The sequence below is a fragment of the Colobus angolensis genome, unplaced genomic scaffold, assembly GCF_000951035.1.
Source record: "Colobus angolensis palliatus isolate OR3802 unplaced genomic scaffold, Cang.pa_1.0 Scaffold17, whole genome shotgun sequence".
Taxonomy (NCBI): domain Eukaryota; kingdom Metazoa; phylum Chordata; class Mammalia; order Primates; family Cercopithecidae; genus Colobus; species Colobus angolensis.
This window is the reverse complement of record NW_012114821.1, coordinates 12,568,703-12,593,262: the sequence shown is the minus strand read 5'-3', so window position 1 is coordinate 12,593,262 and position 24,560 is coordinate 12,568,703. Positions and strand designations below refer to the sequence as shown.

Genomic DNA, 24,560 nt, shown 5'->3' with positions numbered 1-24,560 from the left:
CTTCTTCTTCTTCTTCTTCTTCTTCTTCTTCTTCTTTTCTCTTTTTTTTTGATGGAGTCTCACTCTGTCACCCAGGCTGGAATGCAGTGGTGTGATCTCAAGTGATCTCGACTCACTGCAACCTCCACCTCCCAGGTTCAAGTGACTCTCCCTGTCTCAGCCTCCAGAGTAGCTGGGATTACAGGCATGCACCACCACACCCAGCTAATTTTTGTATTTTAATAGAGATGGGATTTCACCATGTTGGCCAGGCTGGTCTCGAACTCCTGATCTCAGGTGATCCACCTGCCTCGGCCTCCCAAAATACTGAAATTACAGGTGTGAATCACCGTGCCCAGCCTCTTTTTTCTTCTTATGTAGTATGTCCAATACACAGCTAAGAATTAAAATAGCAAACATCTGTGTATCTTCCACTTTGCTTTATTGAGGCCTAACATTTTACAAAATATTCTTGGAATTTTTTTAAAATAAAACACTGCAGATCCAGTGCTTTTGGTGCCTCTAATATGACACCCAAAGGCAGTCATCGCCTCTGAAAAGGGTAACCTGGGCTCTGGCAGAGGCCCTATGTCCTCCCTTCCTCACACAGGTTGGTACCAGCTCCTAAGTGCACATTAGTCATCTCCAAGTCATTCTCAGGCTCTGAAAGGACGAATTCTTTGGGTGTGGATTTAAAACACCTGAACTCACCTGAATGATCCGAACTATTCTCCTGGAAATGTTCAGAAGCTGTCAACTGGGACTGAGGAGACAAACCGTGGGTGTTTCCTCCAGGAGGCTGAGATATGATGTGGCTGGAAGAGGAGGTGATTGCAGATTCTGCATTCATCTTCCCCGACTCCCAGTCATCAGTCGGAGAAGAACAGTGTAAACCATCTGCTGAAAAAGCAGAGGGGTTCAGTGTAAGTGTGTGTGTATGTTCGGTGACTGCTCAAAGCACAGTTAGTTCCTAATAATCACAAAAATAGTAACATTGATACACTATTGCACTACCATAGTGGGATGGGAGAAGGATTTTTGGACAAGATAGTGTATTCATCTGTTTTCATGCTGCTGATAAAGACTTTCCTGAGACTGGGTAATTTACAAAGAAAAAGAGATTTAATGGATTCACAGTTCCACATGGCTGGGGAGGTCTCACAATCATGGTGGAAGGCAAGGAGGAGCAAAGTCACATCTTACATGGATGGTGGCAGGCAAAGAGAGAATAAGAGCCAAGTGAAAGGGAAACCCCTTATAAAACCATCAGATCTCATGAGACTTATTCACTATCAGGAGAACAGCATGAGACAGACCCATCACCATGATTCAATTCCCTCCCACCAGATCCCTCTCACAACATGTGGGAATTGTGGGAGCTACAATTCAATATGAGATTTGGGTGAGGACACAGGCAAACCATATCAAATGACATTTCAATTCGTCTTCATACTTGAAGGCTGAAGAGAAATATCTTTGGTGCAAAGATAAACAAAGGCCAGAGGCATCTTCAGTGACATTGAGGCTTGTATAGATGGATTTAAAGGAAGTGTAGTCAGTATATAAACCTCACATCTTTATAGGACCAAACTTTACAGCAGTCAACTCCTTCTACTTCTGATTCATTTATTCATTCAACATTTATTGAATGTGACTATATATTAGAAATTGACCTAGCTGCTGGGATATATTGGTGAATTAGAACAACATCTCTGTCCTTACATATTGCTGAGGGGCAGGGGAGAAAATATCTTGTGACAAGTGCCATGAAGGAAATTCTGCCTCTATAAAATACATTGAAATGCCTAGATAAAATATAGCAACCATCTGTTTAAACTTTTTTATTCAAAGAGGCTATTTCATACATACATAGCTTCAAGAACATGCACCCATTTTCTTCTATGATGATTCATACATAAATATATTTTACTGGCCCTAAACTTAGTCTGACATTCTCACAAAAAAGTCAAGTTTATTGCAAAAGCATGCATGCAACATTAAGTTTCAAACATGCTAAGATGACTCCTCATAACACTTAGTGTCTTTAGTGTGAGGTCACCAAGGAATGAATTTTAATCCTTGATTCTTAGTTTGAGTCAGAGATTAAGGGATCCAAAATGCTGTAAGCCAAAGCTTCTTTGGGAAGGATGAATGTGTTAAGAATACCTTTCAACCACAGGGAAAGTTAAGCACCACACCTCTGATTCAACCACTGGACGTCTCCCATTTGGTTCACCTGGCATAAATGTACCTAGGAATTCTCTTGGTTCTGTCTTGAGTGGTCTGTGTCATATTTCAGGGTTTAACTTTACTCTTATGATCTTGGGTAAGAATTCGAGCCAGTTTAGAACTCATTGACTTGGAAGCAAAGCCACTCAGAAAAAGTAGCCAGAGTCCTGCTTTGGGATGTAGGTGTTTTCTAAGCTGACATCTGAAAGGGACTGTACATGCCCAACACATGTTATTTTTCTTTAACTCTATAGCTGAGCTCAAAAGAAGAAAATATTCCCAAAGCGAAGCCAGGGAAACCTATAACTCTAAGCATGCGCTGTGAACAAAGCTTCCAAAAGGGGTGGGGGAGAGGGCCTTAGAAGTCATAGTAGTCAAAGGTCTATCGATTAACTGACACTAGGAACAGAAAAAAAGGCCTTGGTCTCAAGAGAGGCAGAAAATTAAAAGCGAGTTTCTGTAGGGACTCAAAATGCTATTTCCTCAATGAAAGGATGGCTAGGAAAAAAAAATCTGCCCACTGGTTCTAGGAGAAGGCATGAAAGCTTATCTCTTTTGGCCTACGTAGTGGGTGGGAGGAAAATGTCTCCCTGAACACTTTATAAGTAAGTGGGTTTTTAGTTAATTTTTTTTTTTTTTTTTTTGAGACGGAGTTTTGCTCTTGTTGCCCAGGCTGGAGTGCAATGGCACAATCTCAGCTCACGGCAACCTCTGCCTCCTGGGTTCAGGCGATTCTCCTGCCTCAGCCTCCCCAGTAGCTGGGATTACGGTCATGTGCCACCACACCCCACTAATTTTGTATTTTTAGTAGAGACAGGGTTTCTCCATGTTGGTCAGGGTGGTCTCGAACTCCCGACCTCAGGTGATCCACCCACCTCAGCCTCCCAAAGTGCTGGGATTACAGGCATGCTCCAATGTGCCTGGCCTTAAGTTAAAATTTATACTAACCTGGGAAGCTAATATTTTAAAAAGTCTCAGGCTGGTACTAGCCCTGTGACATCTGCCAGAAGCCAACATAAAAGCTCTCTGTGGAAACACACTCTCAGCCCAAGCTGCACAGATTTCCCCAGATAAAGCCCAAAGGACATGAGCTCACAATCTAAAATTATAAATTACGCAGGGAGATAATCTCCCATGGGTAAGGAGAATAAATATGGTGCTTCAGAAAAAGATAATCCTGCAGTGGGAGATGATGGGAGCAGCCATGATGTTACCATCTGGCTTTAAGCTTTGAGCAGGAGGCCTGGTGTTTGGAGAAATTGTCCTAATTTATTTTACCTTGGGGAAACTGAAGACCTGTAAAATTTGTGTGTTTTGTTTTTTGTGATTTTTTTTTTTAAATACCCATAGTATGTCCTTATTTTTGCTTCTTGTCTAAACAGGACAATTATTTCTATGGTCCATCTAAATTCTGATTTCATGACTAAGGGAAATATGCATATCTACTGGGCAAATATTTGGTAAACTTATAAATTGTAGGACACTTAGATGGGAAGGAAACAAGGGAGAATAAGACACTGTCCCAAAAGAAGTTGAAATCTGGGGGGGGGGGTGTGTGTGTGTGCATGTGTGCACGTGTGTGTGTTTGTGTGTACGTGTGTGTGTTTGTGTGTGTATGCATGTACACATGAGTCAACAGTGGGAGGTGATAAAGAAGGCATCACTTATGGACAGGGGAAACAGACTGTCATTTGCTAAAAAGAGATGAAATGTGGTTTTGTGGAAATTTCAAGGACTTTGGCATCAGGAAGACTGGAACATACATTCTAAGACTAACAACAGGGCAATTTGCTTAATTTTTCTGACCCTGAGTTTCTTCATGTAAAATAGGACAGTAATGTCTACTTTTTCACAGCTGTGATAAGTGAAGGAGAAAATACAAAAATGTAAACATCCCAACATATGGTATAGATGGAGAGAATCGAAACTTCTATCACTAATAGACATTGTAATAGATATCGCCCCTAGTTACACGACCAAATGTGATAATCGACTTCATGGGGAGTGGGGGGTGGTAGAAGGGTACCGATGAGTCAGCAAAGGATGTTTCAAGGTAGAAATGATTTTTAAGAATTTATCATTCAATAATAAAAGAAGCTTATTACTTGACCTTGGGTAAGGTAATTTTACTTTGAATTATATATACAGGAATTTGCTATACCATGAAGGGATTCCTAAACCTGCTCCAGACATTTCTAGGCACAGGGTTTATCCCACATGACTGCTTAATTGCCCTGACTTTACCATAGGACACAGTCCTCTCTAGAAGAAACTGCCCCGGGAGAGGGAAGAGATTGTAATCTCTGCCCCCTGCCCCATCACAGAGCTGAACAGGCATAGCAAGAGGGCCTCTGGGAAAGACCAACTTGACCTGGTGTGGAATAGCCACAGCTCCTGAGAAGGGTTTAGAGGCAGGGACAAAAGAAGAACAGGGAGGAAGAAAGGAAAGAATCAAGGAGATGATTTTTACCTTGTAATAGGAACTTCAAGGGGAACAAGCAGGGTAATCTGAACAGCTGCAGTTAATAAATAGAGACTTTCTCTGCCTTGATCACTGTCATGGAATGTCTGGAACATAAAATGACTAAGGAAAGATACCAACCAGCTGGGAAGAAAGACTGAGGCAGCCCCCAGGTGACATCCCCAGAGAAGACCCCCAAGCCAGAGGATTTGGGAGGTGGAGCAAAAATAAGTGGGGAGGAAAAAGCTGCGTGGATATGGGCCGGACAGATCTATTTATTCATTCAATGCAGTTATTGTATATACTGCCAATGCTGCTCTGGAAGAAGGAAGTCAAATTAGATACTGCTCAGCCCTACTCATGATCTGGAGAGGGACATATATGCAAATGAACAATTAGGATGCAATGAGGTAATTGCTACAACAAAGGCTGGAACAAGTTGTCCAGTGGGAGTCTAGGAAAGGGTGTCTGAGTCTGTCTAAGGGAAATCCAGGGAGGCTTCACAGAGGAGGCAGTGCTTCAGTGGAAACTGGAAGGATGAGTAGGAGTTCTTCCAGAGAAACAGCAGGAAGAGGACAAGCCAGGCAGAGAGAAAGAAAGTAAGTGGGGATGGGGAGAAATTACAATACATCAATCTATGAGAGACCAGGGTGGGTTGCCAGAAGAGTGAGTCCTTCTGTGTCGCTAGACAAGAGCATGTGAGTGAGGTCAGTCCCAGGAGATGATTCTGTCTGGGCTGCTAAGCAGAGGTCACATTGTGTGGGGTCTCATATCACACTCCAAGCTAATATTGATTCTGTGGGTGATTTAGAGTCATTAAAAATTTGAGCATGAGTGTAACATGAGTTGCTTTGTGTGTTAAAATGCTCACTCAGCAGTGAGAGATTTGCAAGATTCCCAGTCTCCCATTCTAGAAGCTGAGGGATTATGGGGCTCCAAAAGACATTGGGGTCCTCATACAATGGTAGTTCTTAATAGGCGGTGATTTCTCCTCCCTGGGGACATGGTGCAGTATCTCAAGACAGTTTATGTTGTCACAACTTGGGGTGATGTGAGGAGTGTTACAGGCATCTACTGAACAGAGGCCAGGGATGCTATTAAACACCCAGCAATGCACAAGACAGGTGCCACAACAAGGCATTACCTGCCCACGATACTATGATGCTGAGGCTGAGAAACCCTGTCATTGAGAGAGCGGACCTAACCATCTAAGGCAACTGGATCATTAGAGTCCTTTCGACAACTGTGGTAGGTGCTTCGAGTGGTGATCACGTGTCTGTATTTTCCTGGTTGTGCTTACTCTAGTCAAAACACTCTGTTCTCTGCCTTCAGAGGACAGATCATAATTTATGATTTTATAATTGTTACAGAAATACAGACAATAGAATACATAATTTGTGTGGTTGTTTTTGTTGTTGTTGTCTAGTGTCTGCCTCCCTCACTAGATAAAGGCTCCATGAGAAAAGGTCACTTCATCTGTCCCAGACACCAGCAATTAGTACCCAGCTCATAGTTAGCATTCAGTGAGTTTTACGGAGAATTCAGTAAGGGGTGGGATGTTAAGATGTGTAGTGTTGTTATTTGCAAAATCTAACATAGGCCTACTATAACAGAGTGCAGCAACTAGAGAAAGTGGGTCGGTATTCGCCACCATGGAGGCTAAGGCTGAGCTAAGACTGCGACTTCAAGAGAGGAGAAGAGCTGGTGGGCTGGCTCCACCTGTGGTCCCACTCGGACTGGATACTCAGCTGGGGTTTTGGACTGGGGAATTACTACTAACCCTGCAGGCTGCCTTGCACCACCTTACACATAGCCTTTGGCAGCTTGACAAAGCAGTCTGTGGATGCATCCCTGCTGGTTGCCATAGAGAAAGGAGTGGCAGAAAATGAAACATGCAGATCATCCAGTAATGACCAGACTCCTGAGGGGGCCCTGGACCATGATCATCCCAGCACCATGCATGGTAGCTAAAAGGTGGAAGCAGCCCAAGTGTCTATCCATAGATGAATGGATGATGAAAATGTGGTATATGCATGCAATAGAATATTATTCAATCTTAAAGAAAAAAAGAAAAACTTGCCATTTGCAACAACACGGATTAACCTGGAGCACAGTATGCCAAGTAAAATAAGCCAGTCACAGAAGGACAAATATTGCATAATTCTCCTTCAATGAGGTAGCTAAAATAGTCAAACTCATAGGAGCAGAGAGTACAAGAGTGGCTGCCAGGGGTTAGGGGTTGGGGTGGGGGAAATTGGGAGCCATTGTTCAGTGTGAATACAGTCTCAGTTATGCTGAAAGGATGAGTTATAGAGATCTGTTCTACAACATAGTACCTATAGTTAAGAATATGGTATTTATTAATAAGGTAGCTCTCATGTTATGTTCTTAACACACACACAGAGACACAGGAACCTTTGTGACATGTTGGATATGTCTATTACCTTGAGTGTGGTGATGGAATCTCGGGTGTCTGCATATGTCTAAAGTCATAAAATTGTACGCATGAAATATGTGCAGTTCTCTGTATAGCAATTACACCTCAATAAAGCTGTTAAAAAAAAAAGGAGGCTAGCTGATCAAATCAATGTGGAAGTGAGAAAGACATGGGAACTTCCACGGCTAATTGCATATTCATGAGTGCCCCTTAACTACAATCTGGGTAGATGTGGACGAGACTGTAACAACAGTAAAAAGATGTGCTGTTTCCCAGGGCTGCCCAGTTGCTCATAAAGCTTTGCTGCTGAGAGTTGGATGAAATAAAAAATGTATCCTATGTAGAATACTGGAAATTGTACACAAAATTTTCTAAAAGAAAAGATGGCATTCAACAGAGAAACCACAAAAGGTCTTAACATTCAAAAATGATCAAGGAGATTTTTCATCTCTGAAAAGACATGATTTAACTTTCCCTAATTGACAGTGAACTTTCTTCTCCAAACTTAATAACAAATAAAAGGATTATAATGCAAAAAATATTTTACCAAATCGCTCTAGTTGTATTATTGTTGAAGATATCTATTTCATTCTGTTTAATTTGATCTCTAAATTTGACGTAGTTTACTTCTGTCAGGAAGATTCTGTATCTTCTAAGCACATCTTCCATATCCTTTTATATAAAAATGGACATGATTTGCTATAAAGAGAAGCCCAAAGCCACATGCAGATGTTGCCATCCCAAAGACATTTATGTGACAGGCATGAGTTCTAGAGAAAGGCACGCACCTCAAGCTCAGGTGACTTGCCTGGAGTCATCCTGCTTTTTCTAGGACTGGCAGAAATAGAGCCCATCCTGTTCAGTCCTCCCTGCGTGAATCCTCTACTCTCCTTCAGTATGACTCACAGGCTCTGGGAACACATCCCGAATTGCAGTATTGGGGCCTGGGTAGCTGCAAAATTCCGTGGCTCAAGAATGAATTGCAACTAATGAGGAAAGGTGTCAACACAGCTGGGAAAGGGGTGAACTGAGGACAGACAAAACAGGCAAAAACATCCTCTTGCGTGAAAAATGAAGCACAAGAAAATCAGGGGAAGTAATGTTTGATTGCATCCATTGCTCGGAGAGAAAACAGCAAAACAATTTAATTTTGATTTCTTCTGGAGTCTTCTAACTAGGCATTTCCAGAGAAAAATAAATTGCTGATAAAAGTCACGGGGCCTTGGGTAAATCTGGAAAGCAAGAAGTCTGGGGAAGATGTGATTACTCTGACAGCAGAGATGAGAGATTTCAAAGTCCCGTGTGCATCCAGGTTGACTAATTACTGATTTTGGATGGAGGTAGTTTGATTTGTTATATTTAGAGGATATTTGGAAACCATGAGAATTTTAATAAGATACCTCATGCACGTGCAGTATTGCTGTGGTCCAATCACTTTGAAATTGTTTGGACATATTTCGAAGAGACAACGAAGGAAAAACTAGACGTTAATTTCTAAATATGTGAAATACTGTCTTTAGAACAGTGATTCTCAGACTTTAGTCATCCAGGCATCATTTTCCTGATTTTTGCCAAATCCCAGAACCTGCTTGCTCTCAGCCATTTAATATTTTCTTAAAATTGTCTCATTTTACATTTTTACTTTAAAACAAACTTTGTATCAGTCACATAAATGCCCTAAACAGAAAGTAAAGGTAAAAATAAGTACAATGGAAAATGTAACCTTATTTAATGTGTGTGAAATACTGGTGTAGCAGAAAGCTCTGAGCCTGTTCTTGGTTAAGAAGAACTTTGTTAAAACCAAAGACAGTGTAGCAAATGTTAGAGAATCTGACAGCTACTAAGGTTCTAAACTGAGCCTTGGTCTTCTTGGTTTTATTAGAAGGATTGTAAGGGAATTGGAAAAGGAGCCACAGCTTCTCTCTTACTGTCTGAATCAACATTCACTGTTGCTATGGACTAGCAGCATTTCCTACTCTACCCTACACTTTAGAAAACATTGCTTTAGAACTGAGAAGACATTTGCCTTGTTGCTCCAGAAAAAAACAGGGGAGAACCAATGGATGGACACTCGAAAAGGCACACTAGAGGTGAGCCTGAGTAACCCATTCCTGGAGCAGCAGTAACCACTGAGAGGAAGAGGCAGCCTCAGAAAGTCATGAGTGGGTGGGGTAGGGGATGGGGAGATGTTGGTCAAAGGGTACGAAGTTCCAGTCGGGATGAAAAATGTTCTGGAAATCTATCCTATGGCATGGTGACTAGAGTTAATAATAATGTATTGTGTTCTTGAAAATTGCCAGGAAAGGGCCAGGCATGGTGGCTCACGCTTGTAATCCCAGTACCTTGGGAAGCTGAGGCGGGCAGATTACTTGAGCTAAGGAGTTTGAGACCAGCCTGGCCAACGTGGTGACCTCATCTCATCTAAAAATACAAAAAATTAGCCAGGCGTGGTGCTTATGCCTGTAGTTCCAGCTACTCAGGAGGCTGAGGCAGGAGAATTGCTTGAACCCGGGAGGTGGAGGTTGCAGTAAGCCAAGGCCAGACCACTGCACTCCAGCCTGGGCAACAGAGTGAGACTAGGTCTCAAAAAACAAAAAAAATTGCTAAGAGAGCAGCTCTTAAATGTTCTCACAACAACAACAATAACAAATGGTAAGTATACGAGGTGATGGATATGTTAATTAACTTGACTTTGCCATTTCACAATGTATAACTATATTGAAACATCACATTGCCCACTTCATCAACAACACCTTAATTAAACATTTGATCAAAATGAAACAAAATAATGAGAGTCTAAAATAGGCAAATCCATGGATGCTGAAAGTAGATGAATACTGATTGTCAGGGGCTGGTGGGGAAGGAGGAGTGACTGCTATTGAGAATAAGGTTTCTCCTTGGGGCTGATGGAATGTTCTGGAACAGGAAAGCAGTCGTGATTGCATGACCTCCCTGTGACTATACTAAAAAATCACTGAATTGTATACATTAAATTGGTAAGTTTTAAGGAATGTGGATTATATCTCAATTAAAAAGTAACAAGAGCTCTGTACTAAGATATTTGTGCTACTCTGTCAGAAAGAGTCAGAGTGGTGACTTCTCCTTTGCCTTCTGAGTGAAGATTCCAGACATAACACATCTACCAGGGACTATAGAATTCTTAAGTTGGCCTCTTTATCAAGCTGTGCATCATTAACCAGTTCTTCATATTCTTTTCTTTCGTAACACCACATTCTTCTGCTTCTTTGCCTGAGAAACTTTCCCCAATGAGCTTTTTCCCAGTGTAGTCCAGTGATTAAGAGCACACGCTCAGACTTTTCTCTTCAAATCCTGGCTATGCGACTTCCTACCTGTGTGGCCTCACATAGTACCTAAGCTGCCTTAGCTTCTTCCCCTGGAAAATGGGGACAAAGAATAATAACTCACTCAGAGGCTTTGCAGAGAAGTGATGACATGACATGTGGCTTTGTTGGAACTCGCCTCTAGCACTCACACAATTAGGGATCATTATTACTGGGGTTTCTGTTCAACCTCCTGAATTCCTTTATTAACTCTCCTTTCTTCTCATTCAGTTGTTTTCCATAAGTAGACTTCTTCATTCCAAAAAACTGTATTGCTTCTCAGATTGGCTTATGAATCAATGTCTCTAGATCCTTCCTTACTCCTGAATCCCCTTATGTTCCCAAACCTCTACTGGTTATGTATTTCCCATACGGTATCTCAAATTCAACCCATAAGAAATAAAATTTATTGTCTGTTTTGATGATCCCCATCTGTTCTTTTCTGCCTTTTTAGAGCTAATGTGTATTAAGCAGAATACCAGCCCCTGGTATTCATAAGCGATATTAGAGATGTGACACTTCATGAATTATTGCATTTCATCCTCCCCATTCTATCTGCTATTATTTTTCTTATTTTATTTCTAAGAAGTGGAGGATCAGAGAGGTTAGTTAATAACTTGCCCAAGAACAATCAGGTGGGAAAAGGTGGTTCTAGGATTTGAATTCAGGTTCATCCAGTTCAAAAGCTCATTTTCCTTATGACTCTACCATACTATCTTCCAGCCCTTGGGGACTTGCAGAATTTTTGACTCAGTCTCCCAAATTAAATACATCAGCTTTCTTTGATTCCCCCACTTTCTCACCACTACATTCTATCTATCACCAACCTGTCAATTCTACCTTGGAAAATATTCTTTAAGTCTCTTCCTTCCTCCCTATTTCCTGCCTCTTCCTTAGGATACTGGTTGATTTTAATTGCCTCGGAGCTCCCATCCAATCCTCAATTGTGCTATTGCAAAGATAACTTGAAAATTCCAAATCTGATTGCATCATCACCCTGCTTAAGAGCCATCAAAAATATTCTTGATTGATTAGATAAAACCCCAAATCCTCAATGGCACAAAAGGTTCTTCAAATAACTATGGTTAATCTTTCTGGCCTCACCCCCCACATCCCTGCTCTTTCTCCTCTCCTCGTCCTCCTTATACATTCTTGCTACTGTGGAAAACTAGAATCACTCAATTTAAGTAATCCTTTGATCATATTAAGAATTGTTTCTTCATTTAACAAGCACTTATTGTATTTTTAAAAGTAATCTAGTATTACATGCACACACACACACACACACAGGAATATATGTAAAAATTGGTAGAATCATGGTATTGTGCCAGTGTCCATTTCCTGGTTTTGATAATGTGCTATAGTTGTATAAGTAGTTATGAGTGGGCAAAGCTGGATGAAGCATATACTGACCCTCTCTGTACTATTGTTTGTAACATTTTGTAAATCAAAGTTATTGAAAATTTTAAAAAATGCTATGTGTGTTTTCTATCTAGGAAGCAGATTAAGAAAAATCATAGCCATATAATTGCTACACATTTATATTAAGACATTATTGCATTATACGACTCCTCTAGCTTGCTCTTTGGGCCTGCTAGAGGGACATAATGGATTTCTCCTTGAAAAGGAGAACAAAGCCCTTCCTGGCAGCAGAACAGAGTCTGCACTTTTAAATCAGATAGACCTAAGTTGAATTCCAACTCTGCTGGTTATTTATTTATTATTTATTTTTTGAGACAGTCTCGCTCTGTCACCCAGCCTGGAGTGCAGTGGCATGATCTCTGCTCACTGCAAGCTCCGCCTCCAGGGTTCAAGCCATTCTCCTGCCTCAGCTTCCCAAGGAGCTGAGATTACAGGTGCCTGCCACCACGCCTGGCTAATTTTTTGTATTTTTAGTAGAGACGGGGTTTCACCATGTTAGCCAGGATGGTCTCGATCTTCTGACCTCGTGATCCACCCGCCTTGGCCTCCCAAAGTGCTGGGATTACAGGCGTGAGCCACTGTGCCCGGCCCCAACTCTGCTGTTTATAAGCTAAATTGACTTGGGTGAATCTTTAACCCTGAACTTCAGTTTTATCATAATTATAATAAATATAATAATATGACTTACTTCCTATGAGTTTGGGGTATATTTAAACAAGATAATGTATGTAAACAAGCTAATATATTTTTAAAAGACAAAAATGTGAAGTGCTCAGCACGTAGTAAGCACCCTTGACTTCTCTTTTCCTCTCACAGCCACGTAGGCAAATCTTGTTGCCTCTACCAGTAAAATGAATCTGGAATCCTACTTCTCATCACTTCTTAAAGGGTTTCTAGCTTCTGTTCCGAATACCTGACATCTAATCTGAACCCAGCAGCCAGAATAACCCTTTCAACATGTAAATCGAAACAAGTTATTCCTCAGCTCAGAATCCTCCAGTGGTTTGCCATCCTCTCAGAGTATGAAAGCAAAGCCTTTGAAATGACCCCACAGCTCTCCTTGTCCCTTCTCACTTGCATTCCTGACACACCTTTCAGTCTTTTCCCTACTATCCCCCCTCACTCACTCAGCCCAGTGCAGGCTCCGAAACTAGAACCTGTACACCAGCATTTCACTTGCCTGGATTGTTCCTCCCCCAGATATCTACAGAGCTGTTTTGCTTTTGCTTTTAAGTCAATGCTCAAAAGTCTTTCTCAATGAGGCCTTCTCTAACCATTTTATTTGCATTTGCAATCTCCATCACTTCCCCCTTTCTTGTTTCCCATACCACTCACCAATTATTAACATGCTACATAATTTATTTATTGTCTGTCTCCCCCTACAGAAATGCAAGTTCCACAAGAGCAAGCCATTTTGTCCATTTTATTCACCACTATGTCCACTGTGTAGAATAATGCCTGACACATCGTTGGCCCTCAGTAAAATCTTCCAAATGAATGCATAAATGAATTACAGCAGAGTGAGTGACATAAGAAAAGCCACAGATGTGTGGAAGAGCAGGATCCATTCAGGAAACTGAAAGATCAGTGTGATCTGTGTCAATTGCACGTATGGGAAAGGAAAGGAAAACGATGGAGTTGAAGACAAGACCAGCCACACGGACCTTTGACAAGTGCCATTGCACAGGGCTTCTTGCTCACAAGGGTCTTTTTCTTGGTTTAACAGTTTTTCTTGGTTGACACTTGAAATTCTTAAGCATTTTTGAACAGGGGGCCCTGTATTTTATTCTGCACTGGGCCTGAAAATTATGCAGCCAGTTTGGGTTGGAAAAGTAGGAAATATTCAAAAAGACCTTGTATGCTGTGTTAAGGAATGACAAAGCCACATTTAATACCTTGGGAAGGTGAGCCTCACAGCAGTTTGGAAGAATGGGGAAGCTGGGAGTATCTCCCCAGTTCATCTCTGCCTAGCCATCCCACTCCTCCTTTAAGACCCACTCAGAGCCGGGCGCGGTGGTTCACACCTGTAATCCAAGCACTTTGGGAGGCTGAGGCAGGTTGATCACGAGGTCAGGAGATCGAGACCATCCTGGCCCACGTGGCAAAACCCCGTCTCTACTAAAAATACAAAAATTAGCTGGGTCAGGTGGCATTTGCCTATAATCCCGGCTAAATGGGAGGCTGACGTAGGAGAATTGCTTGAACTAGGGAGTCAGAGGTTGCAGTGAGCCTAAATCATGCCACTGCATTCCAGCCTGGTGACAGAGCGAGACTATGTTTAAAAAAAATACCACTAAAATGTTGTCTCCCTCTCAAGCCCTCCCAGCCACCTCTAGGTACAGCTAACACTGCCTCCCCTGGATAAACCTCTGACATTGTCTCCACATACTACTCTTAAATCTCTTATGCTGTTTCAGGCATTATACTCAAATTATTTGCAAATGTATTTATTTACGTGTTTTAAACCAGGAATTTCTCAAAGTAATGTCTTACTTAGCTTGGAAGAGTGTTGTGTTTAGTGCAGTAGCTGGCACATAGCACATACTCAGTGAGTTTGATGAGTGAATGAATAAATGAAAGAATGACTGTTAAATGAGTATATAACATATCAAAGTGGACCTGCAAACCTACTATTATTTCAGGCCCATTTGTTGATGAAGTGACATGTATTAGTCCGTTTTCAGGCTGATGATAAAGACATACCCAAGACTGGGCAATGTACAAAAGAAAGGGGTTTAATGGACTTACAGTTCCACCTGACCAGGAAAGCCTCACAGTCCTGGCAGAAGGCAAGGAGGATCAAATCACATCCTACATGGATGGCAGCAGGGAAAGAGAGAGCTCGTGCAGGGAAACTTCCCCTTATAGAATCATCAGGTCTCATGAGACTTCTTCACTATCACGAAAACAGCACGGGAAAGACCTGCCCCCATGATTCAATTACCTCCCACCAGGCCCCTCCCACAACACGTGGGAATTCAAGATGAGATTTGGGTGGGGACACAGCCAAACCATATCATGACACACACTCAAATTTCCCCCATTGTTGATAGGAGGAGGAGAAAGAGAAAGAAGAGGCAGCAGGGACTCACTCAATCTTCTCATTTGCCTTCGTCCACCTTCACCTCTCCCTTTCCCTTCCCAGCAGACATCAGGGTCTTCTATAGGCCATTCCTTTATTTCCTTACCTCTCACTCTCTCTTCTTTGTACTCGTGGTTCTCTTCTGCTACCTTCACTCCACTAACAGTCACCCCCAGGCCAATGAATCTGTTGAACACTCAGTCCTCATCCTATTTACCTTTCTAGCATGATTTGCCATTGCTAAGTACTCCCACCTTTTATACCACTATTATCCTAGGAATTTCATTACACAGCACTCTCTTGGTTTTCCACTCACCTCTGTGAATGCTTCCTTCCTAATCTCTTTTGCAGGTTAATCCTGTCCTATTCACTTATTCCATGTTTGAGTTCACAACATTTCACTTTAGGCTCTCTCTTTTGAAAACTGTATACTCTCTTCCTAATCCATCTCATCCACTGCAAGGCCTCAATGACTACCTATACTGATATGACTTCCAGATGTATAACTTTAGCTCAGATTCCTCCTCTGAGCTCCAAATTACAAATACCAACACCATCTTGACATTGTCTCTTGGATGCCCCAAAGAAACTTAAACTCATTGTGTTCCAAAGCATCCATGCTATCTTCTCTCACCAAGCATGTCTACTCACCAGGCAACTCACACTTCAGACATTTTCATCTCCTCAGCACAGAATGTTCTTGCCTTTCCCCTTTGCCCAGCAAATCCCCCCTCATTGTCTAGCACTCATCTCCATTGCCAGTTCCATAGGGAAGCTTTTCTTAAGTTTCCAAATGGGTCAAATTCCCCATTATGTCATATAACTTTTTTTCATGGCACCTACCACAATCATTATGTCATGTTTCTGCAATTATTTAACAAAGAGCTGAACCCCAGCCCCTGCTCCAGTAAACCAGAAGGCCCAAGAAGACAGGGGTTACATTGTTTATTTCATCTTTGTATCCCCTGACCTACTGCAGTACCTGGAAAATGGTAAGTGCCCAATAAATATCTGTTGTTTCCATTCTAGTAATAAAAATAATTATAACTACAACTTACTGAGCACCAGACATTGAACTATGACTGATAGTCATTGTCCCATTTCATCTTTAAAATATGCTTTGAGAATCAATGTACAGAAATCAGTAGTCAATTCTGTATCCTAATAACTTTGTGTACACTGACGACATTCAAGCTGAGAGCCAAATCAAGAATGCAATCCCATTTACAATACCCACAAAAAATAATATGCCTGGGAATACCTCTAACCAAGGACATAAAAGATCTGTACAAGAAGAACCACAAAGAACTGCTTAAATAAATTATAAGTGACAGGGCCAGGCATGGTGGCTCACCCCTGTAATCCAAGCATGTTGGGAGGCCGAGGCGGGCAGATCACGAGGTTAGGAGATCGAGACCATCCTGGCTAACATGGTGAAAACCCATCTCTACTACAAATACAGAAAAATTAGGCAGGCATGGTGGCAGGCACCTGTAGTCCCAGCTACTTGGGAGGCTGAGGCAGGAGAATAGCGTGAACCCAGGAGGCAGAGAGCTGAGATTGCACCACTGCACTCCAGCCTGGGTGACAGAGCGAGACTCTGTCTCAAAAAAAAAAAAAAAAAAAAAAATTACAAGTGACACAAATAAATGGAAAAGTATTTCATGCTCATGGATTGGAAGAATCAGTACCACAAAATGGCCATATTGCCTAAAGCAATCTACAAATTCAAACTACTCCTATCAAACTCTCAGTATTATTTTTCAATTTAAATTTAACTTGGTACCAAAAAAGAGTTTGAATAGCCAAAGCAATTCTAAGCAAAAAGAACAATGCCAGAGGCATCATATTACCCAACTTCAAACTATACTATAAGGCAATAGTAACCAAAACAGCATGGTACTGATACAAAAACAAATACATAAACCAGTGGAATGGAATAGAGAACCTAGAAATAAAGCTTCACTCATAGAGCCACCTAATTTTCAACAAAGTTGACAAAAAATAAGCAATGGGGAAAGGACTCTCTATTCAATAAATGGTGCTGGGATAGCTATAGGCAGAAGAATAAAACAACCTCTACCTTTCTCCATATATAAAAACTCAAGAAAGATTAAAGATTTAAATGTAAGACCTCCCTTAAACTAGCAGAATCCTAGAAGAAAACCTAGGCAACACCATTCTGGACATCAGCCTTGGAAAATAATTTATAACTAAGTCCTCAAAAGCAATTTCAACAAAAACAAAAATTGACAAATAGAACTTAATTAAACTAAAGAGCTTCTGCACAACAAAAGAAACTATCAACAAGAGTAAACAGACAACCTACAGAATTGTAGAAATATTCATGAACTATGAATCTAACAGAGGTCTAATATCTAGAACCTATTAGGAATTTAAACAATTGAATAAGCGAAAACCAAATAACCCCATTTAAAATGGGCAAAGGATATGAGCAGATACTTCTCAAAAGAAGACATACATGCAGCAACAAACATGTGAAATAGTGTTCATCATCACTAATCATCATAGAAATGCAAATAAAAAGCATAATGAGACACTATCTCACACCAGTCAGAATGGCTATTATTTAAAAATCAAAGAACAGCAGATGTTGGTGATGCTTCAGAGAAAAGGGAATGTTTACACACTGTTGGTGGGAATGTAAATTAATTCAACCACTGTGGAAAGCAGTTTGGAAATTCCTCAAAGACTTTAGAACCACCATTTCACTAGCAATCCCATTACTTGGTATATATCCAAGAGGAAACAAATCATTATACCAAAATGACACACACACTCACATTTTCATGGCAGCACTATTCACAATAACAAAGACAAAGAATCAACCTAGGTTCCCATTAACATGGAATTGAATGAAGAAAATGGTACATATACACCATGTAATACTACACAGCCATTAAAAATAATGAAATCAGGTCCTTTATAGCAACATGGCTGAAGCTAGAAGCCATTATCTTAAGCAAATTAACACAGGAAGAGAAAACCAAATACCCTATGTTCTCAGTTACAAGTGGGAGCTAAACATCAGATATTCATGAATATAAAGATGGCAACAGTAGACACCGGGGCTACTAGATGGGGGAGAGAGAGAAGGGGGCAAGGGTTGAACAACTATTGGGTACTATGCTTAGTAACTGGGTGATGGGATCGTTCATAACCCAAACCTCAGCATTAGATAATATACCCAGGTAACAAACCTGCACACGTACCTTCTGATTCTAAAATAAAAGTTAAAAAAGAAAAATAAATTTTAAAAAAGATGCTTTGAGTTCCCATCACTGTGTTTATATACATGTATATACACGTACTTACTTGTATGAATATTGTTATTACACAATATGTATATATATCTAATATATATTATATTTCAAATTATATGTATACACACACACATATATAAAACATATATATATATATGGCTTTAAAAATGAAGAAATTTAAACTCAACAAAGTTAAGTACTATCCAAGTGTACTCATACTGGGACTTGAACCCTGACTCCAGTACATTTTTTCCAGTATAGGTCTTCTAAATCTGACTCTCCAGTATCCTTTCTCCACCCATATTCCTTACAGAAAAGATACTGTGGAAATGTGCAAATATTTTCCCAGCATTATCAACTTAATAATTTACACATTTACATTAGACTATTTTGCATGACATAGACACATATGTGTTTTGATCACACATGTAATATAGAGAGAATTCTAAAAATGTGGCCCATCTCTCCATCAAAATGACTGTCATCTCTGGAACTGACATTGGTTGAGGACCACAGGGTTACCACTGCCCACTTGGAGATAAAATTTTGCTATGGAAAAGAAGACTCAAAACTCACCATTTCCATTGCAATGGTCTGTGTCCAACCTCTTGATCCCCTCCAACCAGTTGTCCTCACTTGGAGAAGAGTCGACGTCACAAAAGATACTTCCATGCAGCCAAGATTTGGAGGTACTGAGGTTGAAGAGAGAAGAAAAGGGATGACGGATTCTCTTTTTCTTTCTAAATATCCTAGAGAGAAATGAAAGCATGGTGAACAATTAATAATAGTTACCTTTAGTTCAAAACTGTGATTTCCACAACCCAAGTCTCAAAATTCTACTGTGTGCCAGGTCCTTGGCTCAATGTCAAGAGAACTGAGATAAAAGACAAAACTTTGTGTGTAAGAAGTTCACAATGTATTATGGGAGAAAGAAAAAAATAATGCACATATAGGTAATGCTTTCCTACAGTTTATTCTGTGCCAGGCATCTTTCTTAGTGCTTTACATAGATTAACTCACATTATCTTCAGTACAACTCTGTGAAGCAGATACTATTATTATCCCATTTTTCTGATCAGGAAACTTAGGCACAAATAGGTTAAGTCACTTGGTTGAGGTCATGTAGCTAGTAAGGGACATAGTTGGGATGCAAACCCAGAGAGTCTGCCTCTATGGTCTTTGCTTTTGATCGCTATGCTATATAGGAGATACGTGCTCTGAAAGGATTACCTAGAGGTTGCTCTGAGGGCACCAGGAGTGGCAGTGCTAATTGATAATCAAGGGAGTTTTTCTGGGAGAAATGAGCTGTAAGCTGCATGAGATGATCTGACCTGTTCATCGAGGAACCAGTAGGTGTGATTAGGTCATGCCAAGAAATAAAGCTGGACAGGTAAAAGGAAGGCAGGTAATGATGGACTTCCCATATGATACAAGGGAGTTGGAATTTAGTATTGGAACAAGGAAGACCTCTAAAGCATGGCTACAGGGAAGACAGTAGTGATGACATAATTCGGTTTGCATTTCCAAAATTGTCAGTAACAGAGGGTGGCTCAGAGGTGCAAGATTGAGGGCAGAGGGGCTGATCGAAGTGCACAGGGGAGTCACTGTTGCATATCTTCCTGTGATGTGTCAAGCCCTGTGCTGAGCACAGGGTGCTCACTATACTGGTGAAAAACAGTGAGGGCCTGAACCAAAGCTAGGTAATGCAAGGTCGAGTGGGACAGCTTTCCCATCACATGCAAGGAGGGCATGGAACAGTTTTCCCATCACAAAATTCTGCTCTTCAGCTACAGCTGCTACCAGAAGATGCATTTTGAATTGTGCTTTCCCTTGGTGGTTAGGATGAATTACAACAAGCCTTGTGCATTCTTTATCCTGATGGTTCTCAACCAGGTTGATTTTTGGCTGCAGGGAACATCTGGTAGGTTTTGGAGACACTTTGTTAATGTTACACCAGGGAAGGAGTGCTCCTGGCAGATGGTGAGAAGAGGCTAGAGATGTCATTAAACATCCTACAGTGCACAGGGCAGTTGCCCACAACAAATAATTATCTGGTGCAAAATGTGAATAGTGCTACTGTTGAGAAAATCTACTTTATTTGAACTCTCTCTGTCATTGGTTCCAGGACTGGCAAGTTGAGAAAAATGGTAGAGTTCATGACAACGGAACACATTCTTGTGAAAATGAATCAAATTTGAAAGATTCTTGTACGTTCTAAGATGACATCATTTAAATGGAATAAACAGCAATCAGAAATTTTTATTCATTTATTCTTATATTCATTAATTCACTAAACAACTCTTTATTGAGTACCTATTATGGGATGGGCACTCATCAAATATGAGAACAAAAAGTATGGATGAAACATCTTTAACATCAAGAATATCTATATAATGTGGGCTAGAGTTAAAAGCGGTGTTGCAAAACTGATTCTTGAAAGTCAGACCATCTGAGCTGGAATCCTATTTCCACCTAATAGCCCTGTGATCTTGAGAAAATTACTTAATCTCTCTGAACTTATGTTTCACCTTTGTGAAATGGGAATGGCAGTAATAAAATCTACGTCATAAGACTCCAGAGCAGGAGCTGGGAATCAAATGGTAGTATATATACAAACCAGTTGAGATAGTCCCTAGCACACAGAAAGTAATCAATACATTTATTTTATTTTTTTAGTAACAAACATTGGCAGTTATGTAAGGCAAAATGAGAAGAAAGAAAATGGAGTAAAACTTCCCTGAAGGAGGGTGCCTAACCAATGTAAGGCCTGGCCTGGAGAATGTACTGGAAGGTGGCTAATGCAGGAGGCATCAGAATGCTAAGGTAATCATTGCAGAAATCTAAACAGGAGGTGATGGTGGCCTGAATGAAGAAAATAGCTATGGGAACAAAGACAAGAGGAACAATTCAAAATAATTTTAGGAAGTAGATTCATTTGGTCTTCACGTTTGTCATGGAAACAATAAACTTCTTACCAAATACACCTTACCTGGACACACAACTGAACTACATCTTTCTGCTCCTTTGCCATTGGGTGTGGTCATGAGTCTAAGGTCTCCCCAGTGGAATATGAGCAGAAGTGATCTGTGTCATTTATGGCTTGGAGCCTTGGGGAAAGTAGGTGTTCCTTCAACTCACATTCTTTCTACACTTTTACCAGTTGGTTCCAGGCAATTCCACCATGCCACAGCCTCTATAAGGCTTGCATGGTTAGCAGATGCATATGATGAAAGAAATCTGGGTCTCCAAGTCTCTGCTTCAAGGTGGGCCACCAGTTAAGCTAGAACACTCATGCTGGACGATTACATGAGCAAGAAATAAAATCTGGGCCCAGCGCAGTGGCTTACACCTGTAATCCCAGAACTTTGGGAGTTGGAGGTGGGCAGATCATAAGGTCAGGAGATCGAGACTATCCTGGCCAATATGGTGAAACCCTGTCTCTACGAAAAATACAAAAATTAGCTGGGCATGGTGGTGGGTGCCTGTAATCCCAGCTACTTGGGAGGCTGAGGCAGAAGAATCGCTTGAACCAGGGAGTCGGAGGTTGCAGTGAGCCGAGATCACGCCACTGTACTCCAGCCTGGCAACAGAGCAAGACTCCATCTCAAAAAAAAAAAAAAAAAAAGACATTAAAAAAAAGAAGTAAAATCTGCTTTCATTTGAAACATTACCTATTTAGATCTATAGGTTACTACCTACAACATCTTATCCTGACCACCTGACTAAAAGGGATGTATGAATAAAAATGTCAAGTCTAGAGAGACTCACAGCAGAGGATAAATGGTGCTTCTTTTCATTGAAATAGAAATCATGTGAGAAACATTTTGAAAGAAAGGTGACCTAATCTATGTTGGACACACTGGGTTTGAGATGCCTCCCTCTCTCATCAACAAGGGTAGAGTGTATTTCCCTGACCCTTATTCCAACTTGCCCATATAAGTTGAATTGACCAGTGAGATGGTAGCAGAATGATGCACACAGAGGCTTGAAATGTACCTGCTGTTGGGGTATGTCCTCTTGCATTTATGTAATTGCAATGGAAAGAACATTTTTCTGTAGTCAAATGGTCTCAAGGGAATGACCTATATGATGCACACTGATTCCAACTGAAGCCAACATCAACCTTGTTCAGACTAAACCAACCTACTGCAACTAACTTCCAACATACGTTTTATATCATTGTTTTATATCATTAAGATTTGACAGTTATTTGTTACACAGCCTTATTGTGTCAATAACTGACTGATTCAGTCAGCATATGTGTGGTTTTGAAGCAAAAGAAAATGAATGTGATTATCCAAATGTACCGATCCAAAGTGAACTCATCCATCTTCTTTCCTCAAACATGCCCGTCCTTTCTTTCTGATCTTGTTAAATGGTCCTACCACACATCTAGTGGACAGAACCAGAGTCCTAAGATTCATGCAAGTGTTCTTCCTTTGCTGGACCTCCCACATCTTTGGATGACCAAGATTCCACCCCTTTACCATTATTTTTATCTATCTCCCCACCCTTATTCTTTCATCATTGCTACCACAACTTGCTTTTAATCCATAGATACCTTGCCTTCATTTTCCCCATTGTACTCACTCTCTACTGACATATTCACACACATCCAACCACCCATCCTTTCCATAGCAGTCACTATTGTCTTTCTAAGAATACATCTGATAATTTATTAATGACCCCTCTTCATCTATAGAGTACTGCTCAAACTCCTTAACCTGAAATTTAACCCCTTTCATCCAGCCCCTGCTCCTGTACTCAGTCTTCTTTCTTACAAAACACCCCTTCCCACCCTAAGTTTATTCATACCAAACTATTTGCTTTCTCCAAGTTTTACCAGGGTCTCTCAGAACCCCACACCTGTGCCATCTTTCCAGAAGTCCTCTTTCCTATTTTTATTTTAACTAACATCCTACATTTTTCAAGACTTAAATCAGCCATCACCACCTCTAGTGAGTTTATTTTTACCTATTCCCCAAGTAAAATGTATCTCCTTTCTTTTGTCCCTTCACTGCACCCTGACAGGTTTCTATCCTTGCACCCGTATTACTTCATCGCTCTCATTTGTTTTCATGTTGGCTATGCCCATTCCCTCTTACCCTTTGTATTTCCACAGTCTGGAACAATAATGGGCTCCTTGTAAAAGATAGTTGGGTGAATAAATGAATGAGTGAACAATTAATGGATGGATTGGACTTCAGATTTCTTTCTGTAATATGCTCTACTTACCTAACTAAGTTCTCTTTGTACATAACACTGGTCTGGGTTGGGTTCAGAGTTATGTTGCCATCTTTGTCGCACAGGAAGCTGTCTTCAGTCCAAATATAGTAGCCATTGGTGAGGAGTCTGGGACTTCGGCGACAGATATAGTGGGAGCCTGTCAGGGGATCTATGGAGCTGCATTCAAAAGAATGGTCACCATCCATGGAATCACAGGTAAAACTAAGAAGGAAAAGGGAAAGCCCTTTAAATATCTATTCAGTACATCCAGTGCCACATCAACCACATCTCATCACTGTGAAGGAAAATAACATCTTTGCATCCATGACTGTCAATTACTTCTGCAACCATTAGGAATGTCACTCTTAACCTTCTGGGCTTCATCTCCTCACCTATGACAGCATTGAACTACAGATCCTTTAGTGCTTCTTTCTGTTTTAAACCTTGGTGAAAACACGATGGCTAATCACTTTCCTCACCATAAGATGAATCTACGTTTGATGTTAGTCTATTTTTTTTTTGGATGGGATGTCGGAAGCTCAAAATCCCCTCTACTCCCTTATTTTGAATAGCCCTCCAGTGGCCAGATCTTTAATCTTGTCACTGTAATAGAGACATTATAAGTATGTAGCCACCGGAAACATATGAGGTACAGGGTGAACATGCAGTCAAAAGGATCATTTTTGGCCTGTGCAAATTTCCCTCCAGGTTGGCTGCACAAATGGGCACACGGTTACCCTCCCTGATTTGGTATCCAGGGAAGCCTCATAATTCCTTGAGTAAACCTATATGTGTCTTAGTTTTAAAAAACAATCACATTGAGATGGGATTAATGGTGTGTGCCTATAGTCCCAGCTACTCGGAAGGCTAAGGCAGGAGGATCCCTTTAGCCCAGGAAGTTTGAAGCTGCAGTATGCTATTCATGCCTGTGAATAGCCACTGCACTCCAGCCTGGGCACCATACCAAAGACCCTGTATCTAAAGGAAGGAGGAAAAGAGAGAGAAATAAAGAGGGAGAGAAAGAAGGGAAGAAAGGAAGAAATGAATAAGGGAAGGAAGAAAGGAAGGAAGGAAGGAAGGAAGGAAGGAAGGAAGGAAG

At 40.9% G+C, this 24,560-nt stretch overlaps 1 protein-coding gene across 1 annotated transcript in view; it reads right to left on the bottom strand.

Moving 5' to 3' along the window:
• Positions 1-24,560, bottom strand: part of TMEM71 (transmembrane protein 71) — a 48,510-nt gene that overhangs the window by 16,079 nt on the left and 7,871 nt on the right. Inside the window, exons 4-6 of the mRNA XM_011938161.1 lie at positions 23,471-23,683; positions 18,812-18,927; positions 691-879 (exon numbers count right to left, since the gene is read on the bottom strand). Of these exons, the coding sequence (XP_011793551.1) occupies positions 691-879; positions 18,812-18,927; positions 23,471-23,683 (518 nt within the window). The remainder of the gene's footprint in view (positions 1-690; positions 880-18,811; positions 18,928-23,470; positions 23,684-24,560) is intronic.